Source organism: Salvelinus fontinalis, chromosome 6 (assembly GCF_029448725.1).
Source record: "Salvelinus fontinalis isolate EN_2023a chromosome 6, ASM2944872v1, whole genome shotgun sequence".
NCBI lineage: Eukaryota > Metazoa > Chordata > Actinopteri > Salmoniformes > Salmonidae > Salvelinus > Salvelinus fontinalis.
Genome location: NC_074670.1, coordinates 17,814,312 through 17,841,451, shown reverse-complemented (window position 1 = coordinate 17,841,451; position 27,140 = coordinate 17,814,312). Strand labels below are relative to the sequence as shown.

The 27,140-nt window shown below is 42.3% G+C and overlaps 3 protein-coding genes and 1 long non-coding RNA gene across 5 annotated transcripts; all 4 read left to right on the top strand.

The window, feature by feature from the left end:
* Positions 1-235: 235 nt before the first annotated feature.
* On the top strand, positions 236-2,512 carry LOC129857233 (zinc finger protein OZF-like). The gene is made up of 2 exons (XM_055925275.1): positions 236-515; positions 726-2,512. The coding sequence occupies exons 1-2, from the start codon at positions 344-346 to the stop codon at positions 1,931-1,933; spliced, it is 1,380 nt and encodes a 459-aa protein (XP_055781250.1). The 5' UTR covers positions 236-343; the 3' UTR covers positions 1,934-2,512.
* Positions 2,513-2,972: 460 nt separating this feature from the next.
* LOC129857235 (zinc finger protein 227-like) lies at positions 2,973-7,575 on the top strand. Its single transcript, XM_055925277.1, has 2 exons — positions 2,973-3,324; positions 5,987-7,575. Exons 1-2 carry the CDS (start codon positions 3,132-3,134, stop codon positions 6,994-6,996), a joined length of 1,203 nt encoding a protein of 400 aa, XP_055781252.1. The 5' UTR covers positions 2,973-3,131; the 3' UTR covers positions 6,997-7,575.
* A 3,972-nt stretch (positions 7,576-11,547) lies between these two features.
* Positions 11,548-13,701, top strand: LOC129857234 (zinc finger protein 37-like). Its single transcript, XM_055925276.1, has 2 exons — positions 11,548-11,842; positions 12,010-13,701. Exons 1-2 carry the CDS (start codon positions 11,647-11,649, stop codon positions 13,155-13,157), a joined length of 1,344 nt encoding a protein of 447 aa, XP_055781251.1. The 5' UTR covers positions 11,548-11,646; the 3' UTR covers positions 13,158-13,701.
* Positions 13,702-15,453: 1,752 nt separating this feature from the next.
* On the top strand, positions 15,454-26,621 carry LOC129857232 (uncharacterized). Of its 2 annotated transcripts, XR_008759887.1 has the most exons (6): positions 15,454-16,016; positions 16,728-16,886; positions 18,728-19,423; positions 19,640-19,806; positions 20,129-20,235; positions 20,323-26,621. It is a non-coding gene; the product is annotated as an uncharacterized LOC129857232 (long non-coding RNA). The 2 variants fall into 2 exon arrangements; XR_008759886.1 differs by lacking the exon at positions 18,728-19,423.
* The last annotated feature ends 519 nt before the right edge of the window (positions 26,622-27,140 follow it).

Below are 27,140 nucleotides of genomic sequence, written 5' to 3'. Positions count from 1 at the left end.
TTATTTCACCCGTCCTCGAAAATATAATGTTTACATTCTCAACTTTATTTTTCATGTTCACGATTTATTTTATTTTGAATTCAATACATATGGCGTGAAATTGACCCTATACAACTGACTGACTATGTTTCCCGTTCCAAGCTTTTTGGGCGAGAAAAAGGACAACAATTTGAAGCACCGAAGTCGCATTCCGTTCCAGTAGGTGGCGATAGTAAAAAATGTGTTTGCCGCCGTGCTCAAAGGAACGCCCTCCTTTGTTAACCGCATAGTGTCTACGCTATGTTGTTGTAAATGTTCCTGTGATTATCCGCTAGCAAGCTGACACAACTTTTCTCCTCTAAAAATGTCTAAAATAGAGTTATTGAGAATGTTTCTCAGCCAGAGATTGACAATGGCAGCTGAGGAGATATTCGGCGTCGTTGAAGAAACGATAGCAGAGTACCAGGAAGAGAACAGCCGTCTGCGTAGCATGCTGGATATCGTTATTAAACCAGATATACTATTACACAGAATAGGTGTGTGACTGAGGCTGATAGCTGTTATATTTTAAACGTTCTTTGCCTATGTCAAGTGATCAATGTCATGATTTATCAACCAATGACAATGTAGCTAGCTAGCTATGTTAGTATCTATCTAAATACCTAGATAACGTTAGCTGTCTAACTAGAATACTATTCATGTCAACATTTTAGATGTTTTATTTAATTCTCTATCCTTCACTCCAGACATCCAACAGCCCACTCACCCTGTATCTGAAAAGGAGGTGTTCCCTGAGCAGCAACACTGTGAGCAGGAGTGGAGCCCCAGTCTGGGGCAGGAAGACCCACATTACATACAGATAAAAGAGGAACCGGAGGAACTAGAGTCATCTTTGAAAAATGACTCCAACCACCAGGACCTGACTCAGTCCTCACTTCTTTATGAAACCCAAAGTGAAGACTACGAAGAGACGTACTGTCTTCCTAGCACCTCGACTGCACAGAGGAACTACTCTCTACACAGCACCTCCACTGAACAGAACATGATACAGATCAAACCAGAACTTGATGCAGAAGACAATGGAGTATCAGAACCATCCCGTGAGTCTCAGCCCCTCTTTACAGAATATACAGAGTCTTCTGCAGCTCAGAGTAAAAACATGAAATGTGTCAAAGGGGTAGAGAGTAGACCTCTGTCAGGTTCAAAGCCACTTAAATCCAAGAGATCACCATCAAAGAGATCACAGACAGTAAGAAAACAAAGTGCCTATATCCACTGTAAATTTTGTGGAATGTATTTCTCCTACTTAGCTTCTTTAGTGAATCATGCAAGAAAGCATGCACAGGACAAAGAATGTCTATGTGGTGTGTGTGGAATACACTTAGAGTCCACAGAAAGCATGTTAGATCATATAGAAACCCACGTTGGAGCTAGAGTTTGTCATGTTTGTGGTACATTTTTCCCTGGGAGTGCTGAGCTGAATGATCATATGAAGGTTCACCCAGGGGAGAAATCGTTTCGCTGTCCTGATTGTGGCAAGTGTTTCAGAAAAAATCCAGATCTCACAGCGCACAAGAGGATTCATACAGGGGAGAGACCGTACCGCTGCCAGTTTTGTGGCAAAGGATTCAGTCAGAGTGGAAACCTGGCTGTGCATATGAAGAGCCACTCTGGGGAGAAACCGCATTGCTGCCCTGTTTGTGGGAAATGTTTCAGCAGTAAATCTTATATGAACACACACATGAAGATTCACACAGGGGAGAGGCCATTTTGCTGTCGTTTATGCGGAAAATGTTTCATAAGAAACCCTGACCTGACAGTGCACATGAGGACTCATACAGGGGTGAAACCATATACGTGCCAATATTGTGGCCAAGGCTTCAAGCAGAATTATCACCGGAAACTACACATGAAGATCCACATGGGAAAAACCATATCATTGCCATCTTTGTGACATGTATTTCAGCACTAGCACCCAGTCAACCTGGCTTGAGATTTCACATGGAAGAGAAGGCGTCACTGCCATGACCGGCAGAGGCTTTGCATAGACTGGAAGTTTGGCAAGGCATAATGACAATGCACAGAATACTTTAGTGTAGAAAATACTGACAGTGGACCTTGTTTGTGATACATGTTTCATTCAGCTGCTTTATTGAGGAAATATTTTTCTTGCAGTTCAACAATTTTGCAACGTTCCTATATGTGGTTGTTTTATCTGTTTTGAATACACTGACTGTAAGTTGCTCTGGGTAAGAGTGTCAACTAAATGACCAAAATGTAAATGCAAGAAGTCCAATTGACACAGGAGAGAAACCATACAATTGTTTTATGAAAAACATACATAATGCAATGATTGCTGCTAAATGCTTAAAATGGATGAACTCCCCTAGAAGATACGAGAAGAACATTCACACGAGGGAGAAAACATAATGACAACCTGACAAAAAACCTCATGACAACATGACAGTTGTTCCATATAGGGAGAGTCTTTCAGACAATATGAGAAGTGCATTAAAACATCTCATTCCCTAAATCTACTGTCATTATTTCTAGGAAATATATCCCTCTTCTTTAATTAATTGCAGACATAAGAATGTTGAATTAGTGATAGTATTATGGTGTATTCTATTTTTAGCGTACTTTTGTGATCTAGGGAGGCAATGATTGATCTAAACTTCCGATTTGCACCAGCTGTGCAGTATACTACATGTAGGTCTATTTGCTGGATTAGATTTGAAATGTACAGACACTGGAGGAACTCCAACAATAGATTGGGATATACTTATTCAATCTGATCAATGACGAGAGATTAATTAATTTTGCTCAGAAATCAGTGTCCTCTTCTCAAAGGCAGAATAGACTGGTGCAAACTGCAGGAGCTTCACGACCTGCGCCTTCCGCTCCAGCAGGGGACGACAGTGCAAAATGTATTATGTCGTCTACGCACAAAGACTATATAATGACGAGATGCTCATGTCTCCGCCCTAACAATGGGAAGGAAGGCGACGACCTTGGGTAAAAAAAATAAGCCCATGTAAACGCATTGGGCTTGTTTTGGACAGAGTTAGGGGAGAGTGAAACCTCTCGCTTCGCCTCAGCGCTCCTTATATTTTCGACTTGGTAGCTATCTAGCCAATTTACCTTCTCTACAAATGTCTAAAATAGAGTTATTGAGAATGTTTCTAAACCAGAGATTAATAGCGGCAGCTGAGGAGATATTTGGTGTCGTTGAAGAAACGATAGCAGAGTACCAGGAAGAGGTTTCTCGCACAAGGGAGGAGAACAATCGTCTACGGCTCACGCTCGATATCCGTGCTAAGCCAGATATCAAGTTACATAGACAAGGTGTGTTCTATTTTCAACATTCATTTCAAATGAGACACGATAAGCCATCAATGAAATAAAATGTTGAGTGTAGATAGTTCCAATATCTGTAAAAAGATTACTCAATCTTAAACCCATCTAACTAACCGGCTAACAATTTAAGGGAGATTACTTTTTTTTTTTTATGTTACCCGTAATCGTCCCATGTTTGATTGTCCAGTTTTCCTTTAGTTATGGAAACATTCTATCTTTGTTAGCAAAAACATTCTGATAACCCGTTTAGCATGTTTTGGTGTTAAAGTTAGAACATTCCCTTTAATGTCACACAGATCTTATCAAGAACGTGGCTACAATGTTATCAGAATATATAACATTAATGTTCTAGACGTGCTTTATGGTACGTTGCAAAAACATTTATGTCCGGTTTTCTGAGGGTTAGGAAACTATTCCAGCAACGTCCCACAAATTATACACAGGACATGGTTGCCAAGTTCTCAGAATGTAAGAGATTCGTGTTCTAGACATATTTCATGGGAACATTGCAATAACATTTCTGTGTATCAGTTGTCAGTATGTCGCCTGATTTGTCGGAAAGAAACGTTCTCCACCCAAAAACCATTACACCTTGTTACTGTTGCCAAACCCATTAAGACCCTGATTGGTAATCCATTCACAGCTCTTTGTCTGTTGGCAAAGGTTACTCACACACCCACAGTGCTTTTAACACACTGTTTTCAACTACCACATTTGACATACCGGTACATGATTACATTGTGCATGTTGATTTATACAGTAATTATTATGCAACATGTCCTCACCTGGGATTTGAACTCACAACCTATTGGTTCACAGCATTCAGATCTTCCTGCTACGCCACCATGTCTGTGTCAGTTATCAGTTAATTGGACTATTCTCTCATTGATTTGATTGAGTTCAACAATTGAAGGGCTTTCTATATTATCTAATGTTTGTGCAGCATATTAACCTGTTTTGATGATACTCCTCAATCACTAGGATCAATACGTTTTTCTTGAGTGTACTTTTAACAGAACTGAGAGTTACTTCAAAGTTCATTCACCCTCCTGCTTACACATATCAAGTTGTTTCAGGTCTACTCAAGTGTCTAGGGAGGAGGGTTAGGGTTTCTTCTTGACAGGGCCTAACTATTGGTGAGTGTTGGGTCAGTAACCAAAAGGTTGCTGGATCGAATCCCCGAGCTGACATGGTAAAAATCTGTCTTTCTGCCCCTGAGCAAGGCAGATAACCCACTGTTCCCTGGGCGCCAAAGACGTGGATGTCGATTAAGGCAGCCCCCTGCACCTCTCTGATTCAGAGGTGTTGGGTTAAATGCGGAAGACACATTTCAGTTGAATGCATTGTTGTACAACTGACTAGGAATCCCCCTTTCCCCAATGAGTTCATGCCCTAGAGCAGGGCTATCCAACTCTGTTCCTAGAGAGCTACCATCCTGTAGGTTTTCACTCCAACCCTAATCTAGCACACCGTATTATCCTAATTAGCTGGTGGATACACTGAATCAGGTTAGTTACAACTGGGGTTGGAATGAAAACCGACAGGAGGGTAGCTCTCCAGGAACCGGGTTGGAGAGCCCTGCCCTAGAAATAACCCTCATTGGGACAGTCGTTAGGTTGTTCGTCATTGGTGCTAGTGGCCTTGGTTTGAGACCCGCAGGAGAGTCGACCTACTCTCACATTCTTAGCAATATGTTAGTCATTATTTGGCAACAGTTACAACACACCAGTGTTTGAAGTAAATCTCTGTTAAAAGTACACCCAAGAAAATATTTTATTGATCATAGTGATTCAGAAGTATCATTAAAACAGGTTAATATGACCCATCAATATTAGACAACTATAGAGAAAGCCCTTAAATTGCTGGAATAAGAAAATAAAAAATAAATAAGAGAATAATCAGATGAACTGACAGCCTACTTTACACAGACATGATGGTGTAGCAGGAAGATTGGAGTACTGTGAATTAAGGGGTTGAGAGTTCAAATCCCAGGTGTGGACATGTTGAATAATAATTACTGATTAATTGAACATGCACAATGTAATTATGTAGGTCAAATATGGAAGTTGAAAACACAGTATTTTAAAAGCACTCCGTGTAATAGTTTCCCTAACCTTGCCAACAGACAAAGAGTTGTAAATGAATCAGTGGTTTACCAATCAGGGCCTTAATTGGCTTGGCAACAGTAACAAGACGTGATGTGTAAAACATTTTATATTGTGGACACAAATGTTTTTGCAACTTTCCTATTAAACATGTCTCGAACATTAATATCTCATGTTCTGAGAACATGACAACCATGTTCTGTGTATGTTTGGTGGGACATTGATGGAATATTCTCCTAACCAGCAGAAAACTGAAGACATGAATGTTCTTGCAACATTCCCATGAAACATGTCTAGAACATTAATATATTACGTTCTGAGAACATGGTAACCATGTTCTGGGTATGTTCTATTTGACATTAAGGGAATGGTCTCTTGGAAACATGCCTTGCACATCCCGGGAACATTCCTAAGAAAACGTTAGTTAATGACCGAATGAGACGCTTAAGGAAATATTCAAATAAAGTTGTGGGAACATTTTGTTGTTAGCTGGGTACATCAAGTCAGCTCTTGAATTTTCTATTTCATCCCTCTCTCCTCTCCAGATCTCCAGCAGCTAACTGTCACAGTGTCTGATGAGGTGGTGTCCCCTGAGCAGCAGGAGTGGAGCCCCAGTCTGGGGCAGAAGGACCCAGAACCCACACGGATGAAAGATGAACCAAGGACCAGTCAGGAGGATGAGAATCCTTTCAATGAGTTTATAAACTCTTACGGCTGTGTATCAAGTGACTATTATCAGGACCCAACTCAGTCCTCACTTGAAGAGAGATACTCTCTACCCAGCACCTCAACTGAACAGATCAAAACAGAACCTTATGTAGAAGACTATGGTGTATCAGAACCAACCAGAGAGTCTCAGCCCTTCTCTCCAGTAGATAGAGAGTGTTCTGCATCTCAGAGTGAAAACAGAGGACATATTGACAGGATGGAGAGTGGAGGACTTCTGTCAGGTCTAACGTTAAAGCCACTCAAATCAAAGAGAACAAAGACGGTAAAAAGACAAAGTTCTCATAGTGTTCAGGACAGGAAATTGAACCATCTAAAATCACACCCGAGACCCAGTGTAAGCTGGGATGCTGCTCCTAGTTGTAAGGTATGTGGAAAGCAATTTGACTCCATGGCTTCTTTATTAAATCACGTGCAAACGCACACACAGGATAAAGAACATCTTTGTGGTGTGTGTGGAAAATTCTGTCAGTCCACAGAAAGTATGATAAATCACCTACAAACTCACATCGGAGCAAAGTGTTGTCATGTTTGTGGTAAATATTTTGCTTGGGATGCTTTCCTGAAAAGGCATTTGAGGAGTCATACAGGGGAGAAGCCGTTTCGCTGTCATCATTGTGGCAAAGGATTCAGTCAGAGTGGAAACCTGGCTGTGCATATGAAGAGCCACTCTGGGGAGAAACCACATCGCTGCCCTGTTTGTGGCAAATGTTTCAGCAGAAACCCTGATCTGACAGTTCACATCAGGACTCATACAGGGGTGAAACCATATAAGGGCAGTTTTGTGGCCAAGGCTTCAAGCAGAATTATCACCGGAAACTACACATGAAGATCCACATGGGAAAAACCATATCGTTGCCATCTTTGTGACATGTATTTCAGCACTAGCACCCAGTCAACCTGGCTTGAGATTTCACATGGAAAAGAAGGCGTCACTGCCATGACTGGCAGAGGCTTTGCATTGACTGGAAGTTTGGCAAGGCATAATGACAATGCACAGAATACTTTAGTGTAGAAAATACTGACAGTGGACCTTGTTTGTGATACATGTTTCACTCAGCCGCTTTATTGAGGAAATATTTTTCTAGCAGTGACTGTTGATATGTGGTTGTTTTACCTGTTTTGAATGTACTAACTGTAAGTTGCTCTGGGTAAGACAGTGCAATTATGTTTCACTGTTAGTCTACACCTGTTCCTTACAAAGCGTGTCACAAAAAGAAAATGGATTTGATTGCTGCTAAATGCTTCAAATGGATGAAGTCCCCTAGAAGGTACGAGAACATTCACAAGAGGGAGAAAACATAATGACAACCTGATGAAAATCCTCCTGGAAACATGGCAGTTGTCCCGTGTAGGGAGAGTCTTTCAGACAATACAAGAAGTGCATTAAAACACGTCGTTCTCTGAATCGACTGGCTTTATTTCTATGAAATACAGTGCCTTCAAAAAGTATTCATACCCCTGGACTTATTCCACATTTTGTTGTGTTACAGCCTGTATTCAAAATTGATTCATTTTTTCTCACCCGTCTACACACAATACCCTATAATAACGAAGTGGAAACATGTTTTTAGAAATGTATTGAAAATGAATTACAGAAATATCTCATTGACGTATGCACACCCCTTAGCTCAGGTGCATCCAATTTCCTTTGATCATCCTTGAACTGTCGCTACAACTTGATTGGAGTCCCCCTGTGGCCAATTCAATTGTTCAGACATGATTTAGAAAGAAACACCTGTCTATATAAGGTAACACAGTTGACAGTGCATGTCAGAGAGGGCAGATAGGCAATCTAGGGCACTCAGGATGTGCGATGGTGCATTTAAAACTACACCGGTTGAGGCTTTACAAGTAGATAATGGGGAAATGCCACTATCCCTTAGCGTTAAGTGTACCCTGGAATACTGGGCAAGACTGAAGGGTAGTACGGTAGTGTTAAAGGAATTTCATTCCTATATGTTCATCAACCAATTCAATTAAAACACTCTGCCCATTTCTAAGAATTTGTAAGATACTTATTTGCATAAAATGGACAGAAACCAGTCTCAAAATCAATCAATTAATAGCGTTTATTCTCGAGAGTACTACCCATAAAATCATGTACATTAGTTTATATACCTCATTATTTCGTCATAACTGTCTCTCCTCCTCTCGGATACAATGGCAATATAGTTCACAAGCCTTCCCACATTGTCTGCCACCTGTTAAACAATCTACTCCTAGCCCAAGGTCTCTCCCCTCCCTGGGTAGAGACAGAATGTCCTGTAAGGAACACAGCATTCCAGCCGGTCTGACGATAGCTTCATTCGTTTCTAACAAGGAACAGAAAGTCCTTGTTCTAATTCTTGACTAAAACTACACACATTATATTCAGTATTATGATTATAATAAGATTCATACATCCATACAGTAACATAGTAGTATTCTGTTTAGTTATAGTTCTAAGTTAAATGTATACATAATTTAGTCATTATTCATAAAAATCCCATAACAGGTAGATCATCCTACACTGTCAGTATTGGAAGACTGCTGGTAATATGAAAGATATCAAAAGAGGGGTTTTGACCCAGAGATTTGGAAAAGGGGTTTATAAAGATGGACTCAGGGAGCTTGTTATAGGGCCATCTGTGGCAATAGGAAATGTGTCACTGTGGTTTTATACAAGACCACATGTCAATTTTAGCCTGATCGAAGAGAAGAAACGGTGGTGTGAAGAAGATCATGGAGCAACAATAGTGGATCAATATATTACTAATCAGTTTTATTACTGTCTTGCAGTGCATACAGATGGTTCAAAGGATCCCATGAATTGGAAGACAGGAGCAGGTGCGTTTATTCCTGAGTTCGATGTTAATCTATGCAAGAGGCTAGCAAATGATTTATCTGTAGATTCAACAGAAATGGTTGTGAAAATTGTTGGATTGCAATGGATAGAGGAGGTGCAACCAGGAAGAATAGCAATATGTTCGGACTCTGCATCTGTTTTGTGTAGTTTAAGATCTGGAAAGCATTTCGCTACATCCACAATAACGTGCTAAATGTGTTTGTGACAAATAATATTAGATTTTGATTTGAAAGTCAGAACATGAGGATTTATGGGTAGAAATAATGCTGCTGTTGTTGGGCTTACAAAGAAATGGTATTGAAATTCAGTTCTGTTGGATTCCAGCTCATAAAGGAGTTAATGGAAATTATATAGTAGATATAATAGCCAAAAAAGCAGTGAAATGATATTGTGGATATTCAGGTGCAGTTGGGTAGAGAGGAAATTAAAACATTGATTCGGAAAAATGGGTTAGATTGCTGGCAGAGACAATGGGATGAAAGTAGTAAAGGCAGACATTTTTATAGTACAAGGAAATCTGTACAGGAGAGTGTCATATAATGGGAACAGAAGGGAGGAAGTTATGTTGTGTAGGATGAGATTAGGGCATACGGAATTGAATTCATCTTGGAAATTGATAGGGAAGCATGGTACTGGAATGTGTAATGGCTGTATGGTAGAGGAAATGGAACATATTATTTTGTGAAATGTGTGATGTAGAAAGGGAGAGGTTGTTTGACAGGGTCAGAGAGGTTGAACGGGAATAGGGAGAAGGTGGTATTTTATGTGGAGATAACGGGAGTAGTGAGGTTTGTAGGGAATTATTTTATTTTATTTGAAATTCGGGGTTAGTTGAGAGAATATAGTGGTGTATATATAGGTCGTGACCGGCCTCACACTCCAGAACAGTAGGTGGTGGTGTATGCACCTGCCAGTTGGTTGCGATTCGCCAATAAAAACTTAAAGAAGAAGTGCATGTCAAAGCAGAATCTATACCATGAAGTCCAAGGAACTCTGTAGTTCTCTGAGATGCAATTGTGATGAGGCATATAGCTGGGGAAGGGTATAAAACAATGTCTAGAGTGTTGAAAGTTTCCCAGAGCTCAGTGGTCTCCATCGTTGGGAAATTGAAAAAAATGTGGAACTACCCAGACTCTGCCTAGAGCTTGCCTTCCGACCAAACGGAGCAACCGGGCAAGAAGGACCTTGGTCAGGGAGGTGACCAAGAACGCAATGACCACTCAGAGTTCCTTGGCTGTGACGGGAGAACCTGCCAGAAGGACAACAGTCTTTACAGCACTTCACCAATCTGGGCTTTATGGGAGAGGCTAGACGGAAGCCACTCCTGAGAAAAAGGCACATGACGGCATGCCTGGAGTTTGCAAAAAAAGGAACGTGAAAGACAGATCATAAGGTAAAAGATTCTGTGGTCTGGTGAGACAAATTGAACACTTTGGCCTGAATGCAAAGCTCTATGTCTGGAGGAAACCAGACACAGCTCATCACCCGTCTAATACCGTCCCTACTGTGAAGCATGGTGGAGGCAGCATCATGCTATGGGGATGCTTTTCAGCAGCAGGGACTGGAAGACTGGTAAGGATAGATTAAACAATGAATGGAGCCAAATACAGGCAATACTTAATGAGAACCTGATCAGAGTGCAAATGACCTTGGACTGGGGTGAAGATTTGCATTCCAACAGGACAGTGACCCTAAGCAAACAGCCAAAGCAACATTGGAATGGCTTCAGAACAATAAAAGTTATTGAGTCGCTCAGCCGAAGCCCAAACTTGAATCCCATTGAAAATCTGTGGAAAGACTTGAAGATTGCTGTTCATCGCCGCTCCCCATCTAACTTAACAGAGCTTGAGAAAATCCCCAAATCCAGATGTGCAAAGCTGATACAGACATACCCAAGACAACTCAAAGCTGTAATCACCTCCAAAGGTGCTTCTACAAAGTATTGACTCAGTGGTGTGAATACTTATTTAAATGAGATGTTTATGTATTTCTAAAAACATATTTTCACTTTGTCATTATGAGGTACTGTGTGTAGATGGGTGAGATTGTATTTTTTTATATACATTTTGAATTCAGACTAACAACAAAATGTGGAATAAGTCAAGGGTTATGAATACGAAGGCACGGTACATCACTCCTCTTCTCTTTCTTTAATTAATTGCAGACATGAGAATGTTGGATTAGTGATAGCATTATGGTGTATTTAATTTTTTGTGTACTTTAGTGATCTAGGGAGGCATTGATTGATCTAAACTTCAGATTTGCACCAGTAGTGCTGTAGCAGCGCCACCAGCTCTGCACTCTACTACATGTAGGTCTATGTGCTGGGCTTTAATAGAAATGCACACACTGGAGGACATCCAAGAATAGATTGGGAAATACTTATTCAATCTGATCAATGATGAACTAATTTTGCCTATTAATCAGCCCTCTTCTCAAAAGCAGCACAGCTGGCGCCACCTGCAGGATCGCGACGACCTGTGCCGGCCGCTCCAGTAGGGGGCGACAGTGCAAAATGTATTATACCGTGCACGCACAAAGACTGGCAGCGCTCTTTGTCTTGTTGACTTTGTTTATGTTGGTAGCTAGCTGGCTAACTTGGCTAGCTAGACAGCTTTTCTTCACAAAAAAATGTCTAAAATGGAGTACTTGAGAGTGTTTCTCAACCAGAAATTAATAGCTGCAGCTGAAGAGATATTTGGTGTCGTTGAAGAAACGATAGCAGAGTACCAGGAAGAGGTTTCTCACACAAAGGAGGAGAACAGCCGTCTACGGAGCATGCTGGATACTCGTTCTAAGCCACAGATCAAGTTACATAGACGAGCAGGTGTGTATTTCTTTTAATAACGTTAATTTCATATGAATTACGATTAGCTTTCAATTTAATTAATTTTGTACAGTATTTACAAAACCAAGGTCTGTAAAAAGATAATTATTGTAAGCCTAGCTACGTCTCAAGTCAGCTTTTGAGTTTTTTCCCCCCATTATCTCCAGACCTCCAGCAGCTCACTGTCACCGTGTCTGATGAGCAGCAGGATTGGAACCCCAGTCTGGGGCAGAAGGACCCAGAACCCACACGGATGAAAGATGAACAGAATGAACCAAGGACCAGTCAGGAGGATGAGAATCCTTTCAATGAGTTTATAAACTCTTACGGCTGTGTATCAAGTGACTATTATCAGGACCCAACTCAGTCCTCACTTGAAGAGAGATACTCTCTACCCAGCACCTCAACTGAGCAGATCAAAACAGAACCTTATGTAGAAGACTATGGTGTATCAGAACCAACCAGAGAGTCTCAGCCCTTCTCTCCAGTAGATAGAGAGTGTTCTGCATCTCAGAGTGAAAACAGAGGACATATTGACAGGATGGAGAGTGGAGGACTTCTGTCAGGTCTAACGTTAAAGCCACTCAAATCAAAGAGAACAAAGACGGTAAAAGGACAAAGTTCTCATAGTGTTCAGGACAGGAAATTGAACCATCTAAAATCACACTCGAGACCCAGTGTAAGCTGGGATGCTGCTCCTAGTTGTAAGGTATGTGGAAAGCAATTTGACTCCATGGCTTCTTTATTAAATCACGTGCAAACGCACACACAGGATAAAGAACATCTTTGTGGTGTGTGTGGAAAATTCTGTCAGTCCACAGAAAGTATGATAGATCACCTACAAACTCACATCGGAGCAAAGTGTTGTCATATTTGTGGTAAATATTTTGCTTGGGATACTTTCCTGAAAAGGCATTTGAGGAGTCATACAGGGGAGAAGCCGTTTCACTGTCATGATTGTGGCAAAGGATTTACTCAGCGCGGACACCTAAACTTACATATGAGGAGCCACACAGGGGAGAAACCACATCAATGCCAAGATTGTGGCAAATGTTTCAGCCAGAATACATCTCTGATAGTGCACATGAGGACTCACACAGGGGAGAAGCCATACATGTGTCCTGTGTGTAGGAAATGCTTTACCACATCAAGTATGTTAAAGAAGCATCAGACGGCTCACAAACATGTAGGTGTCGTGAATGTGGCCAATGCCACAATGGATTCAGACCATACCGAGCCACGTGAAGAGGGTTTACAAGGAGGAGAACACATGACTGATCCCTGTGTGGAGGGAGAGAATCAGACAGCAGACTGAGACACGTGAGAGGAGAATCAGGAGATAGCTCTCCTTAGGACACTGCTCTCTGATGAATATCACGTTCTTACAGAGAGCAATTAGTGGGTTTCTGAGCAACAGGAGTCCCTGCTCATTAGTTATAGGATGACACAGAGGACATGATGTGATCCACTGTTCTCTGTCTGTATATAAACCTTGCATTGGTCTTGAGAGTAATATGTCTTGTTCATATATGGTAATATGTCACAATAGATCTGCCCTGATGTTGCAAACAGCCTAGTATTTAGAATGTTTGTTCCCTTGTGTTTAATGTGGCAAGATCTTCCATACACCAAATGTCATACTTACCTCTGAGCCTAATGCCAAAATGCACCAAGGGAAAAAAAATGATTTCATTTCATGTGTATTTACATGTATAGAGAATTGGTATGATACAGTTACGCTATGTTCAATGGGAACTAAATATACCACCTGAAATGAGAGCTTCTTCTTTCAACCAACCCAGATATTGTACATTCTCAGACATGCATTAAGTACTACAGAATAAATGGCTGATAATGTGTTCATTGCAGTGTCTTTTTTTCAGCTTCTCTCTTCTCTGGCAGCGTTGTGGGATCATGTTGGGAACACCAACCATGCAACCATTATCTGATGAAATCAATACAAGTGTTAGGAACATCTTTAAATAAAAGCCCTCTGTAAAGGCAGTGGAAATATCTCTGAGCTGTCTATCAAATGGCTGCATCTACACACTAATCATTTAGTGAGTTATACTGGTGTGGACACAGAACCTGTTGCACGAAGAGTAGTTCCATGGGGTAGGGACGTCCCAAGAGGAGTTCGGTCAGCTAGAGGAGGAAGCGCTCGCTTGGAGTTTGTGTTGTGATGCACAAGATTTGAGGTTTGTTTGAATGACTTCGTGCCTGGAGAATTGTGTGGAGTCAGAACTGGGTGAATGAGTTGTTGATGCGTGAGAAGTTTGGAAGTCTGACAGCCGAAAAGGAGGCAAGTAGTGTGGACGAAATGGAGAAAGGTTTGGAGAAGCAACAGCTGTGCTGGAATGTGAACAGAATGGGTGTCAGTTCTGATGGTCTGGAGTGGGAGGATGCGGGTCAAGGAATGGTCAGTAGTGGAAAGACGGGGAGAATAGAGCTGACACTGAAAGCAGTGGATTGTGTTTGATGAGACCACAGGGCCTCATTTACACCCTATCCAACTAACCAATGCAGTACAAAAAGAGATGGTTAAAGTCAGATTAGCCCAGTTCATTGGAAATGGTAGATTGTTCATATTTTGTTGTAGCCTGATGGAAAGCTTAATGGGAAGAATATTAAAAGTAATGTCAGGGGTGCCAATACTAGGTTGAGGGGAGTCATCACTGCGGTCCCAATATCTATGTTCATAGATGATATTACAGAAATGTGACAGGAAGCAGAGTGATTGAGGCCAAAAGGGTGATCAGTAGGAAAGAGGGTCAAAGAAGTGAAAGCTTATCAGTGCTGCTGACGTTTGAGAATGTTTTACCCAGACAAGTACAGAAAGGATTCATCAGTTTCAATGTCAGAGAATCTGTCCTATCCCCATTTGGTGGATCCCAGGTACAGAGAGAGGCTCAGAGCTATAGAATCAGTCATGATGTATTGTATGCAGAGGCTGTAAAACAGATTGGTGGAACTACAGTGTGGAATGATGGAGCTTTCATGGTTGAGCTTCCATGGTTGAGCTTCCATGGTTGAGCTTACTGTACTAAGTGGACCTAATGTCAGGCTGGTGCTTCTACTGGACCTGGCATGGTTTCGAGACCTGTTCATAAATCTTGTGCTTATGAATGTGCTGTGTCAAAGGACACTTTGATAGTAAATAAAGTTAACTTCATAGCTTTCATTGGTAAGGTTATCAACACGACTCAGGTTGTGGAAAGCAGAAATGCCAAGTTGAAGGTTATTGTGGATGCGGCAAAAGCTGTTATTGGGAGTAACATATGTTACTGTTGAAATGGTTGTAGACATGCTGAACAATCTTAAGGGTGGATTGTTTTAGCATGATATAGATCAAGTTTAATGGGTTGTGGTGGCGTGGCATTTTTTTTGGGGGGGGGGGGGGGTAGAAGTTAGTTGGGATTTATTGTTTTATTTAATTAAATTTGCTTGGTAGTATAGAATTAGGCAGACCATGATTGATCGCATTCTCCAGCACAGTAGGTGGCGACATGCACTTTAAACGTTTGTTTTTGCGTACCGCCATGATATCATAGAAGAAGACTGTCGCATTCCACTCCAGCAGAGGGCGATAGTCAATTAGTGATGCCCTACACAGAGGGGCATGCGCTTCTGTGTTTATATTCTGCAGAAGTGCATGCTAATTTTGCATGGAAGAAAATAAACAATAAAAACTGTCTAAAAGAGAGTTGTTGAGAGAATTTCTCAACCAGAAATTAACAGCGGCTGCTGAGGAGATATTTGGGGTCGTTGAAAAAACGATAGCAGAGTACCAGGTAGACATGTTCCGTACGAAAGAGGAGAACGAACGTCTTCGTGGGCTTTTGATGTTGTACAAAGGAGATATGTAGCTTCATACAGTCAATTGTTTGTAGCGTCTAACCACATACAAAATGGGAGGGGTAGCTACACGGGTGTCTATCTAATAACGTTAGCAAGCTTTCTACCCAGATCCAAAATGTTTGTCAATGGCGAATCTTCATTGAAGTGCCGGTTACAAAACCTAAATTTATAGTGAAGTCCGGGGAACTGGACTTAGAGCTGAGATCCTCAAAGTGTGAAGCAGCTCCACTGCATTTGTTCCGGTTTTGTTTTTGAAAAGGAGGAGGGAGACGAGCATCCAGTAACGCAACCTGGTATCAACGTTTCATATTATTCGGTACGTAATTCCGATACATTTCATTTAGTATTTGTTACGTTTCATATGGTATGTATTAATTTGTGGATGTCCATCATCCATTTTGTGGATGTTACTAATTCCAATTTGTGTGATGTTATGAATTTGCTAAATGTACAATATGTTATGAATTTGCAAAACGTTGTTATGAATTCCAATTTGTTTTGGCTAAAGTAGCTAGGATAGGGATTAGGGTTAAGAGTAAGGTTAGGGGAGGGGTTAGCTAAGTAGTTGCAAAGTAGCAAAAAAGTAGTAAGTAGTTGAAAAGTTGCTAAAATGCTAAAGTTGTCCGTGATGAGATTAGAACACGCTACCTTTGGGTTACCAGACGTTTCCATTATACGCCCATCCATCCACCCTGACCAACCACCCTCCTTTCGTTTTTGCCTGAAGTAACCTTCTGTCTTATGTAAACATACCAAACTTAACATATCATACTCATTTGAGCATCCAGGATTTACTTTTACTATGTTACGTCTAGTCTGAGACCAGGCTGAGCAAAGTAATAGAACAAAAATAGTACCTAGTAGTTACACTGCTGTTCTATCGCATGCAATGATGTCTGAGGGAATAAAATGTTGTTTGAAATGACATCTTTGTTGTTGTAATATCTCAAACAGATGTGGCAGTTTTACCAAAACATATTCCAACTTTAACAGATCTACATGTCCAACTGTTTCTCATTCCCTCCAGAGTCAGACTGCCAGCAGCAGGCTGAAGCTACTATCACTTTGGTGCAGGTTGCCCCTGAGCAGCAGCAGCCATGTACTCAAGTGTGGCGCCTCCGTCTAAGACAGGAGGACCCAGAGTCTGATTCCAAAGAATATCCAGACCAAGTATCCACTTCTGAAGGTGGGTTCACTGACAAGCTCTCAACACATACAGTGGGGCAAAAAAGTATTTAGTCAGCCACCAATTGTGCAAGTTCTCCCACTTGAAAAGATGAGAGAGGTCTGTAATTTTCATCATAGGTACACTTCAACTATGACAGACAAAATTAGAGAAAAAAATTCCTGAAAATCACATTGTAGGATTTTTAATGAATTTATTTGCAAATTATGGTGGAAAATAAGTATTTGGTCACCTACAAACAAGCAAGATTTCTGGCTCTCACAGACCTATAACTTCTTCTTTAAGAGGCTCCTCTGTCCTCCACTCGTTACCTGTATTATTGGCACCTGTTTGAACTTGTTATCAGTATAAAAGACACCTGTCCACAACCTGAAACAGTCACACTCCAAACTCCACTATGGCCAAGACCAAAGAGCTGTCAAAGGACACCAGAAACAAAATTGTAGACCTGCACCAGGCTGGCAAGACTGAATCTGCAATAGGTAAGCAGCTTGGTTTGAAGAAATCAACTGTGGGAGCAATTATTAGGAAATGGAAGACATACAAGACCACTGATAATCTCCCTCGATCTGGGGCTCCATGCAAGATCTCACCCCGTGGGGTCAAAATGATCACAAGAACGGTGAGCAAAAATCCCAGAACCACACGGGGGGACCTAGTGAATGACCTGCAGAGAGTTGGGACCAAAGTAACAAAGCCTACCATCAGTAACACACTACGCCGCCAGGGACTCAAATCCTGCAGTGCCAGACGTGTCCCCCTGCTTAAGCCAGTACATGTCCAGGCCCGTCTGAAGTTTGCTAGAGAGCATTTGGATGATCCAGAAGAAGATTGGAAGAATGTCATATGGTCAGATGAAACCAAAATATAACTTTTTGGTAAAAACTCTACTCGTTGTGTTTGGAGGACAAAGAATGCTGAGTTGCATCCAAAGAACACCATACCTACTGTGAAGCATGGGGGTGGAAACATCATGCTTTGGGGCTGTTTTTCTGCAAAGGGACCAGGACGACTGATCCGTGTAAAGGAAAGAATGAATGGGGCCATGTATTGTGAGATTTTGAGTGAAAACCTCCTTCCATCAGCAAGGGCATTGAAGATGAAACGTGGCTGGGTCTTTCAGCATGACAATGATCCCAAACACACCGCCCGGGCAACGAAGGAGTGGCTTCGTAAGAAGCATTTCAAGATCCTGGAGTGGCCTAGCCAGTCTCCAGATCTCAACCCCATAGAAAATCTTTGGAGGGAGTTGAAAGTCCGTGTTGCCCAGCAACAGCCCCAAAACATTACTGCTCTAGGGGAGATCTGCATGGAGGAATGGGACAAAATACCAGCAACAGTGTGTGAAAACCTTGTGAAGACTTACAGAAAACGTTTGACCTCTGTCATTGCCAACAAAGGGTATATAACAAAGTATTGAGATAAACTTTTGTTATTGACCAAATACTTATTTTCCACCATAATTTGCAAATAATTTCATTAAAAATCCTACAATGTGATTTTCTGGAGAAAATAAATTCTCATTTTGTCTGTCATAGTTGAAGTGTACCTATGATGAAAATTGCAGGCCTCTCTCATCTTTTTAAGTGGGAGAACTTGCACAATTGGTGGCTGACTAAATACTTTTTTGCCCCACTGTATCGCCAAGCCATAACATTGGTCAGTGGGCATATAGCTATGCCTTTCAGCAAACAATGTATTATAACACAGTCGTGCGGTTGTTGTTAGTTGTATTTTAGGTAATACTCTTCCAAATCAAGGGGCATTTTATTAGTGGAAATGATATGGAAATCGTACAGTCTGTGGCTTTAGGCCCTGCTGACGCTGTGTCCTTTCTTCAGATTTCACATTCCAAATGGAGACAGAAGGGTCTGTAAATGAAGCCATCAAACTGAAAGCCATCCTCAACGACAACAGAATAGAGAAAGTGATTCTGCCCTCTCAACCTGACTCACTGAATGAGCTGATATCAACGCTCAAGGAGAAACTGCATCTGAAGTGTGATTTCAGTCTTCTTTATGAAGACCCTGATTTCAACAATGAGCTCTTCAACTTAGAGACCATTAAAGACTTGCCTTCTCCTAGGGCTACGGTGAAAGTTTTGCAAATACGACGTGATGCAGACCTCGGTTTAGCCGGAGTCTCAGCCACCGAGTTACAGGACGCCCACCAGAGCGGTTAGGCAGGCGACCTGAAGTATTTGTCATACCCACTTTATCGATGGAGGTTGAGTTTGCTCTGAGAGAGGGCAATTGTGCATATCTGAGACATGAAACGGTGCTGAAAATAACAAGGACTCAAAAACACAACATTCTTGATCGGATGGCTTGGACAATCTTCAATTCCAAAGCGTACCCAAGTGACAGAGAAACTGGCTGGAGATGGTCCACGAGATGATGAAAGAAAACAGAGACCTGCCACTCATCAATCAACACATGCAGAAGACATATGCTCTCCGACGCCAAGAAATGGTTAAATCCAGTCCCTCGGTAGAGCATCTCAGAACATGCTGGCCAGCACTCTTCCTCGAAGCCCAGGTTAAGCAGACAAAGAAAAGTTGTCTTTGTCAATTCATGTGCTCATAACAATCTACATTTCCATTGCAGTTCAGACCTTTTTGATGCATGACACATGGTTGTACTCATAGTTGTACTTACAAATCATGGTTATCAGTAACAAAATTCTCAGGGCAGACTCAACTTGCCTGACTACCATAAATTGGGATTTTCTGTGTGCTTTGTCTTTTGCTTAAGGTACATGCTGAGTTTCAGAGAATCACCAACCAGAGCCTGCAGCAGACGTTCTACGCTGCCTTAGACCACCACACACCCCGCCTGCTGACCCTGTTCAGGGAGAAGGGGGGGAAGTCCACCACCCATGGAGGGAATTCTCAAGCATCCTGAGAGTGTACAACGAGCAGGTCAGTGGGATTCACTTGATCAGGGATGGACAATCTTGGTGTGGCTGCAGACTCTTGTTTCAACCAAGCAGTGACACACCTGATTCAACTTGATCAACTAATCTTCAACCAAGACTTTGTTTACTGCTTGGTTGGAACAAAAGCCTGCAGCTACACCTGCTTTTTGTGCATAAGATTGGCCACCCATGTCCTACATGGACATGTGCTTCACCTATTATCTGTGACTGGAACCAGATTAGATCACTCCTATGTTGGGGTTGACGAGCTCAATTTACTGGATTATTTAAATGCTAAATGACATTGTGAAATGTGCTCTCTTTAGTTCACTTCACAGGGAGAAAAGAACATCACCGTGGCCCGTTCTGCAGTCCTGGCTGGTCTCCCTTTGTTGTTAACGAGAGGATAGTTGTGATGTCTTAAATCTGCGAGGTAGCCACCTGGTTTTACAGCCTGTACCATTATCAACGCATTCTTTCCTATTGTGTTTTTTAAACTTCGTTTTTTCCTCTCATTAAGGTGGGAGAACTCAGCAACCCTGGTATTCTGGATGGAGTTTCCATTCTCTCAGTGGTGGGCCAGCACAATGAGGTGGTGGGTGGTATACCCATCAGACCAGCCCATGTATCCATTGTCCTTGAGGATAAGATCGTCATGACTAACTCCTGCTCCTGGCCAGACGCTCTCATGGTTGTTTTTGGGCTACTCTACTCCCTCCATCTGAACTACCCCAAGGCCCTGGGCAGCACCTTTGAGTTCATGCAGAAAGTCTTCCTGAACCTCGACGATGGAAAGCTGAAGCCCAAGCTACTAGCACTGAAAAATGAACTGTTGGCCTAATTCAGTGACCTCCTATATGCCGAGTGAGTGGTTTGAAAACAATGGTTGTTTTTGTTTGGTTTGCTTTTTATATTTTTGTACCTTTTTTGTGAAGGTAATGGATTTGATGTTGTATTTCAATTAACTTATAACCCTTTTATGTGCAAAGAAGACACAGGTCAGTCAATACATTAACTTATCAAATCAAGTTTATTTTATATAGCCCTTTGTACATCAGCTAATATCTCGAAGTGCTGTACAGAAACCCAGCCTAAAACCCCAAACAGCAAGCAATGCAGGTGTAGAAGCACGGTGGCTATGAAAAACTCCCTAGAAAGGCCAAAACCTAGGAAGAAACCTAGAGAGGAACCAGGCTATGAGGGGTGGACAGTCCTCTTCTGGCTGTGCCGGGTGGAGATTATAACAGAACATGGCCAAGATGTTCAAATGTTCATAAATGACCAGCATGGTCAAATAATAATAATCACAGTAGTTATCGAGGGTGTAGCAAGTCACCACCTCAGGAGTAAATGTCAGTTGGCTTTTCATAGCCGATCATTAAGAGTATCTCTACCGCTCCTGCTGTCTCTAGAGAGTTGAGAACAGCAGGTCTTGGACAGGTAGCACGTCCGGTGGACAGCTCAGGGTTCCATAGCCGCAGGCAGAACAGTTGAAACTGGAACAGCAGCAAGGCCAGGTGAACTGGGGACAGCAAGGAGTCATCATGCCCGGTAGTCCTGACGCCTGGTCCTAGGGCTCAGGTCCTCCGAGAGAGAGAGAGAGAGAGAGAGAAGGAGAGAATTAGAGAGAGCATACTTAAATTCACACAGGACACTGGATGAGACAGGAGAAGTACTCCAGATATAACCAACTGACCCTAGCCCCCCCCCCCCCCGACACACAAACTACTGCAGCATAAATACTGGAGGCGGAGACAGGAGGGGTCAGGAGACACTGTGGCCCCATCCGATGATACCCCCGGACAGGGCCAAACAGGAAGGATATAACCCCACCCACTTTGCCAAAGCACAGCCCCCGCACCACTAGAGGGATATCTTCAACCGCCAACTTACAATCCTGAGACAAGGCGGAGTATAGCCCACAAAGATCTCCGCCACGGCACAATCCAAGGGGGGGGGGCGCCAACCCAGACAGGAAGACCACGTCAGCGACTCAACCCACTCAAGTGACGCACCCCTCCTAGGGACGGCATGGAAGAGCACAAGTAAGCCAGTGACTCAGCCCCTGTAATAGGGTTAGAGGCAGAGAATCCCAGTGGGGAGAGGGGAACCGGCCAGGCAGAGACAGCAAGGGCGGTTCGTTGCTCCAGAGCCTTTCCGTTCACCTTCACACTCCTGGGCCAGACTACACTCAATCATATGACCTACTGAAGAGATAAGTCTTCAGTAAAGACTTAAAGGTTGAGACCGAGTCTGCGTCTCTCACATGGGTAGGCAGCCCATTCCATAAAAATGGAGATCTATAGGAGAAAGCCCTGCCTCCAGCTGTTTGCTTAGAAATTCTAGGGACAATTAGGAGGCCTGCGTTTTGTGACCGTAGCGTACGTGTAGGTATGTACGGCAGGACCAACTCGGAAAGATTGGTAGGAGCAAGCCCATGTAACGCTTTATATGTTAACAGTAAAACCTTGAAATCAGCCCTTCTGATTTTTGCAATGTTACTTAGATGGAAAAAAGCTGTCCTTGAAACAGTCTTGATATGTTAGTCAAAAGAGAGATCAGGGTCCAGAGTTACGCCGAGGTCCTTCACAGTTTTATTTGAGACGACTTTACAACCATCAAGATTAATTGTCAAATTTAACAGAAGATCTCTTTGTTTCTTGGGACCTAGAACAAGCATCTCTGTTTTGTCCGAGTTTAAAAGTAGAAAGTTTTCAGCCATCCACTTCCTTATGTCTGAAACACAGGCTTCTAGCGAGGGCAATTTTGGGGCTTCACCATGTTTCATTGAAATGTACAGCTGTGTGTCATCCGCATAGCAGTGGAAGTTAACATTATGTTTTCGAATGACATCCCCAAGAGGTAAAATATATAGTGAAAACAATAGTGGTCCTAAAACGGAACCTTGAGGAACACCGAAATGTACAGTTGATTTGTCAGAGGACAAACCATTCACAAACCATTCACTGATATCTTTCCGACAGATAAGATCTAAACCAGGCCAGAACTTGTCCGTGTAGACCAATTTGGGTTTCCAGTCTCTCCAAAAGAATGTGGTGATCGATGGTATCAAAGGCAGCACTAAGGTCTAGTAGCACGAGGACAGATGCAGAGCCTCGGTCTGACGCCATTAAAGGTCATTTACCACCTTCACAAGTGCAGTCTCAGTGCTATGATGGGGTCTAAAACCAGACTGAAGCATTTCGTATACATTGTTTGTCTTCAGGAAGGCAGTGAGTTGCTGCGCAACAGCTTTTTCAAAAAATTTGAGAGGAATGGAAGATTCGATATAGGCCGATAGTTTTTTATATTTTCTGGGTCAAGGTTTGGCTTTTTCAAGAGAGGCTTTATTACTGCCACTTTTAGTGAGTTTGGTACACATCCGGTGGATAGAGAGCCGTTTATTATGTTCAACATAGGAGAGCCAAGCACATGAAGCAGCTCTTTCAGTAGTTTAGTTGGAATAGGATCCAGTATGCAGCTTGAAGGTTTAGAGGCCATGATTGTTTTCATCATTGTGTCAAGAGATTTAGTACTAAAACACTTGAGTGTCTCTCTTGATCCTAGGTCCTGGCAGAGTTGTGCAGACTCAGGACAGCTAAGCTTTGGAGGAATACGCAGATTTAAAGAGGAGTCTGTAATTTGCTTTCTAATGATCATGATCTTTTCCTCAAAGAAGTTCATGAATGTATTACTGCTGAAGTGAAAGCCATCCTCACTTGGGGAATGCTGCTTTTTAGTTAGCTTTGCAACAGTATCAAAAATAAATTTTGGATTGTTCTTATTTTCCTCAATTAAGTTGGAAAAGTAGGATGATCGAGCAGCAGTGAGGGCTCTTCGGTACTGCACGGTACTGTCTTTCCAAGCTAGTCGGAAGACTTCCAGTTTGGTGTGGCGCCATTTCCGTTCCAATTTTCTGGAAGCTTGCTTCAGAGCTCGGGTATTTTCTGTATACCAGGGAGCTAGTTTCTTATGACAAATGTTTTTAGGGGTGCAACTGCATCTAGGGTATTGCGCAAGGTTAAATTGAGTTCCTCAGTTAGGTGGTTAACTGATTTTTGTCCTCTGACGTCCTTGGGTAGGCAGAAGGAGTCTGGAAGGACATCAAGGAATCTTTGTGTTGTCTGAGAATTTATAGCACGACTTTTGATGCTCCTTGGTTGGGGTCTGAGCAAATTATTTGTTGCGATTGCAAACGTAATAAAATGGTGGTCCAATAATCCAGGATTATAAAATGGTGGTCCAATAGTCCAGGATTATGTGGAAAAACATTAAGATCTACAACATTTATTCCATGGGACAATACTAGGTCCAGAGTATGACTGTGGCAGTGAGTAGGTCCAGAGACATGTTGGACAAAACCCACTGAGTCGATGATGGCTCCAAAAGCCTTTTGGAGTGGGTCTGTGGACTTTTCCATATGAATGTTAAAATCACCAAAAATTTGAATATAATCCGATAGGAATTCAGGGAACTCAGTGAGGAACGCTGTATATGGCCCAGGAGGCCTGTAAACAGTAGCTATAAAAAGTGATTGAGTAGGCTGCATAGATTTTATGACTAGAAGCTCAAAAGACGAAAACGTCATTTTTTTTTTTGTAAATTGAAATTTGCTATCGTAAATGTTAGCAACACCTCCACCTTTGCGGGATGCACGGGGGATATGGTCACTAGTGTAACACAGTAAATTCATCAGGCTTCAGCCATGTTTCAGTCAGGCCAATCACATCAAGATTATGATCAGTGATTAGTTCATTGACTATAACTGCCTTTGAGGTGAGGGATCTAACATTAAGTAGCCCTATTTTGAGATGTGAGGTATCACGATCTCTTTCAATAATGGCAGGAATGGAGGTCTTTATCCTAGTGAGATTGCTAAGGCGAACACCGCCATGTTTAGTTTTGCCCAACCTAGGTCAAGGCACAGACACAGTCTCAATGGGGATAGCTGAGCTGACTACACTGACTATGCTATTGGCAGACTCCACTAAGTTGGCAGGCTGGCTAACAGCCTGCTGCCTGGCCTGCACCCTATTTCATTGTGGAGCTAGAGTTAGAGCCCTGTCTATGTTGGTAGATAAGATGAGAGCACCCCTCCAGCTAGGATGGAGTCCGTCACTCCTCAGCAGGTCAGGCTTGGTCCTGTTTGTGGGTGAGTCCCAGAAAGAGGGCCAATTATCTACAAATTCTATCTTTTGGGAGGGGCAGAAAACAGCTTTCAACCAGCGATTGAGTTGTGAGACTCTGCTGTAGAGCTCATCACTCCCCCTAACTGGGAGGGGGCCAGAGACAATTACTCGATGCCGACACATCTTTCTAGCTGATTTACACGCTGAAGCTATGTTGCGCTTGGTGACCTCTGACTGTTTCATCCTAACATCGTTGGTGCCGACGTGGATAACAATATCTCTATACTCTCTACACTCGCCAGTTTTAGCTTTAGCCAGCACCATCTTCAGATTAGCCTTAACGTCGGTAGCCCTGCCCCCTGGTAAACAGTGTATGATCGCTGGGTAATTCGTTTTAAGTCTAATACTGCCGGTAATGGAGTCGCCAATGAGTAGGGTTTTCAATTTGTCAGAGCTAATGGTGGGAAGCTTCGGCGTCTCTGAGTAGAGGCAAGAGAAGACTCGACCTCAGACTCCGACTCGCTACTTAATGGGGAAAACCGGTTGAAAGTTTCTGTCGGCTGAATGAGCGACACCAGTTGAGCATTCCAACAGCATTTCCCTCCAGAAGCCATGAGAAAGTTGTCCGGCTGCGGGGACTGAGCGGGGGGATTTATACTACTATCTGTACTTACTGGTGGCACAGACGCTGTTTCATCCTTTCCTACACTGAAATTACCCTTGCCTAACGATTGCGTCGGAAGCTGGGCTTGCAGCACAGCTATCCTCGCCATAAGGCGATCGTTCTTCTGTATATTATGAGTACAGCGACTGCAATTAGAAGGCATCATGTTAATGTTACTACTTAGCTTCGGCTGTTGAAGCGTCCGGATTGAAAAAGTTGAATGAGGGAAAAAAAGTTGTGAAGGAAAAACTAAAAATATAAACGGTAAGTAAAAAGTAAAAAACGTAAAGTTGTCAGCTAGCAAAGTAAGGTTGGCAACAAAACGCACAGCAACACGTCTTAACCCTTTTATGTGCAAAGAATACACAGGTCAGTCAACACATTAACTTATAACCCTTTTATGTGCAAAGAATACACAGGTCAGTCAACACATTAACTTATAACCCTTTTATGTGCAAAGAATACACAGGTCAGTCAACACATTAACTTATAACCCTTTTATGTGCAAAGAATACACAGGTCAGTCAACACATTAACTTATAACCCTTTTGTGTGCAAAGAAGACACAGGTCAGTCAACACATTAACTTATAACCCTTTTATGTGCAAAGAAGACACAGGTCAGTCAACACATTAACTTATAACCCTTTTATGTGCAAAGAAGACACAGGTCAGTCAACACATTAACTTATAACCCTTTTATGTGCAAAGAAGACACAGGTCAGTCAACACATTAACCCTTTTATGTGCAAAGAAGACACAGGTCAGTCAACACATTAACTTATAACCCTTTTATGTGCAAAGAAGACACAGGTCAGTCAACACATTAACCCTTTTATGTGCAAAGAAGACACAGGTCAGTCAACACATTAACTTGCCACATACAGTAGATCTACGACACAGTTCTTTGTTATACAGCTGCAAAACCCCAAAATGTATTCTAGAAGATTTCACCTTTGCAGACATTCCGACGGGCACAAAATAAATGTTGATAAAATGTTTATTAAAATGTCTACCTGCTATTGTCTATCTTCTCTGGCAGTGTTGCGTGATCCTGGCCTTCTATCTGAATTCTAAATGTTCACCAAGACACAGGACTATGTCTTAACTGTTCTAAAAAAACTGAATATACACTGAGTGTACAATATTGAGTTGCACCCCCTTTTGCACTCAGTACAGCCTCAATTCGTCAGGTATGGACTCTACATGGTGTCGAAGCGTTTCACAGGGATGCTGGCCCATGTTGACTCCATTGTGTCCACCAGTTGTGTCAAGTTGGCGCGATGTCCTTTAGGCAGTGGACTGTTCAGAGATGATGTCTGTGTGTGTTCTGTCTGACTCCTGTCCAGCTGAGGTTTCTCCACACTGCCGGCACAGCTACATGTCAACTTGATGCAAACACTGGTATCTGTGAGGCGGTTTCTCTGTCAACACAGCTCACTGGTTTGTCTGTCTGTCATTGGTCTGTCTGTCTGGTATGTGTGTCTGTCGCTAGTCTGGGAGGTAGTGTTGATCGCCTTCAGGGTTCTCTCAGACACAAAGGTCT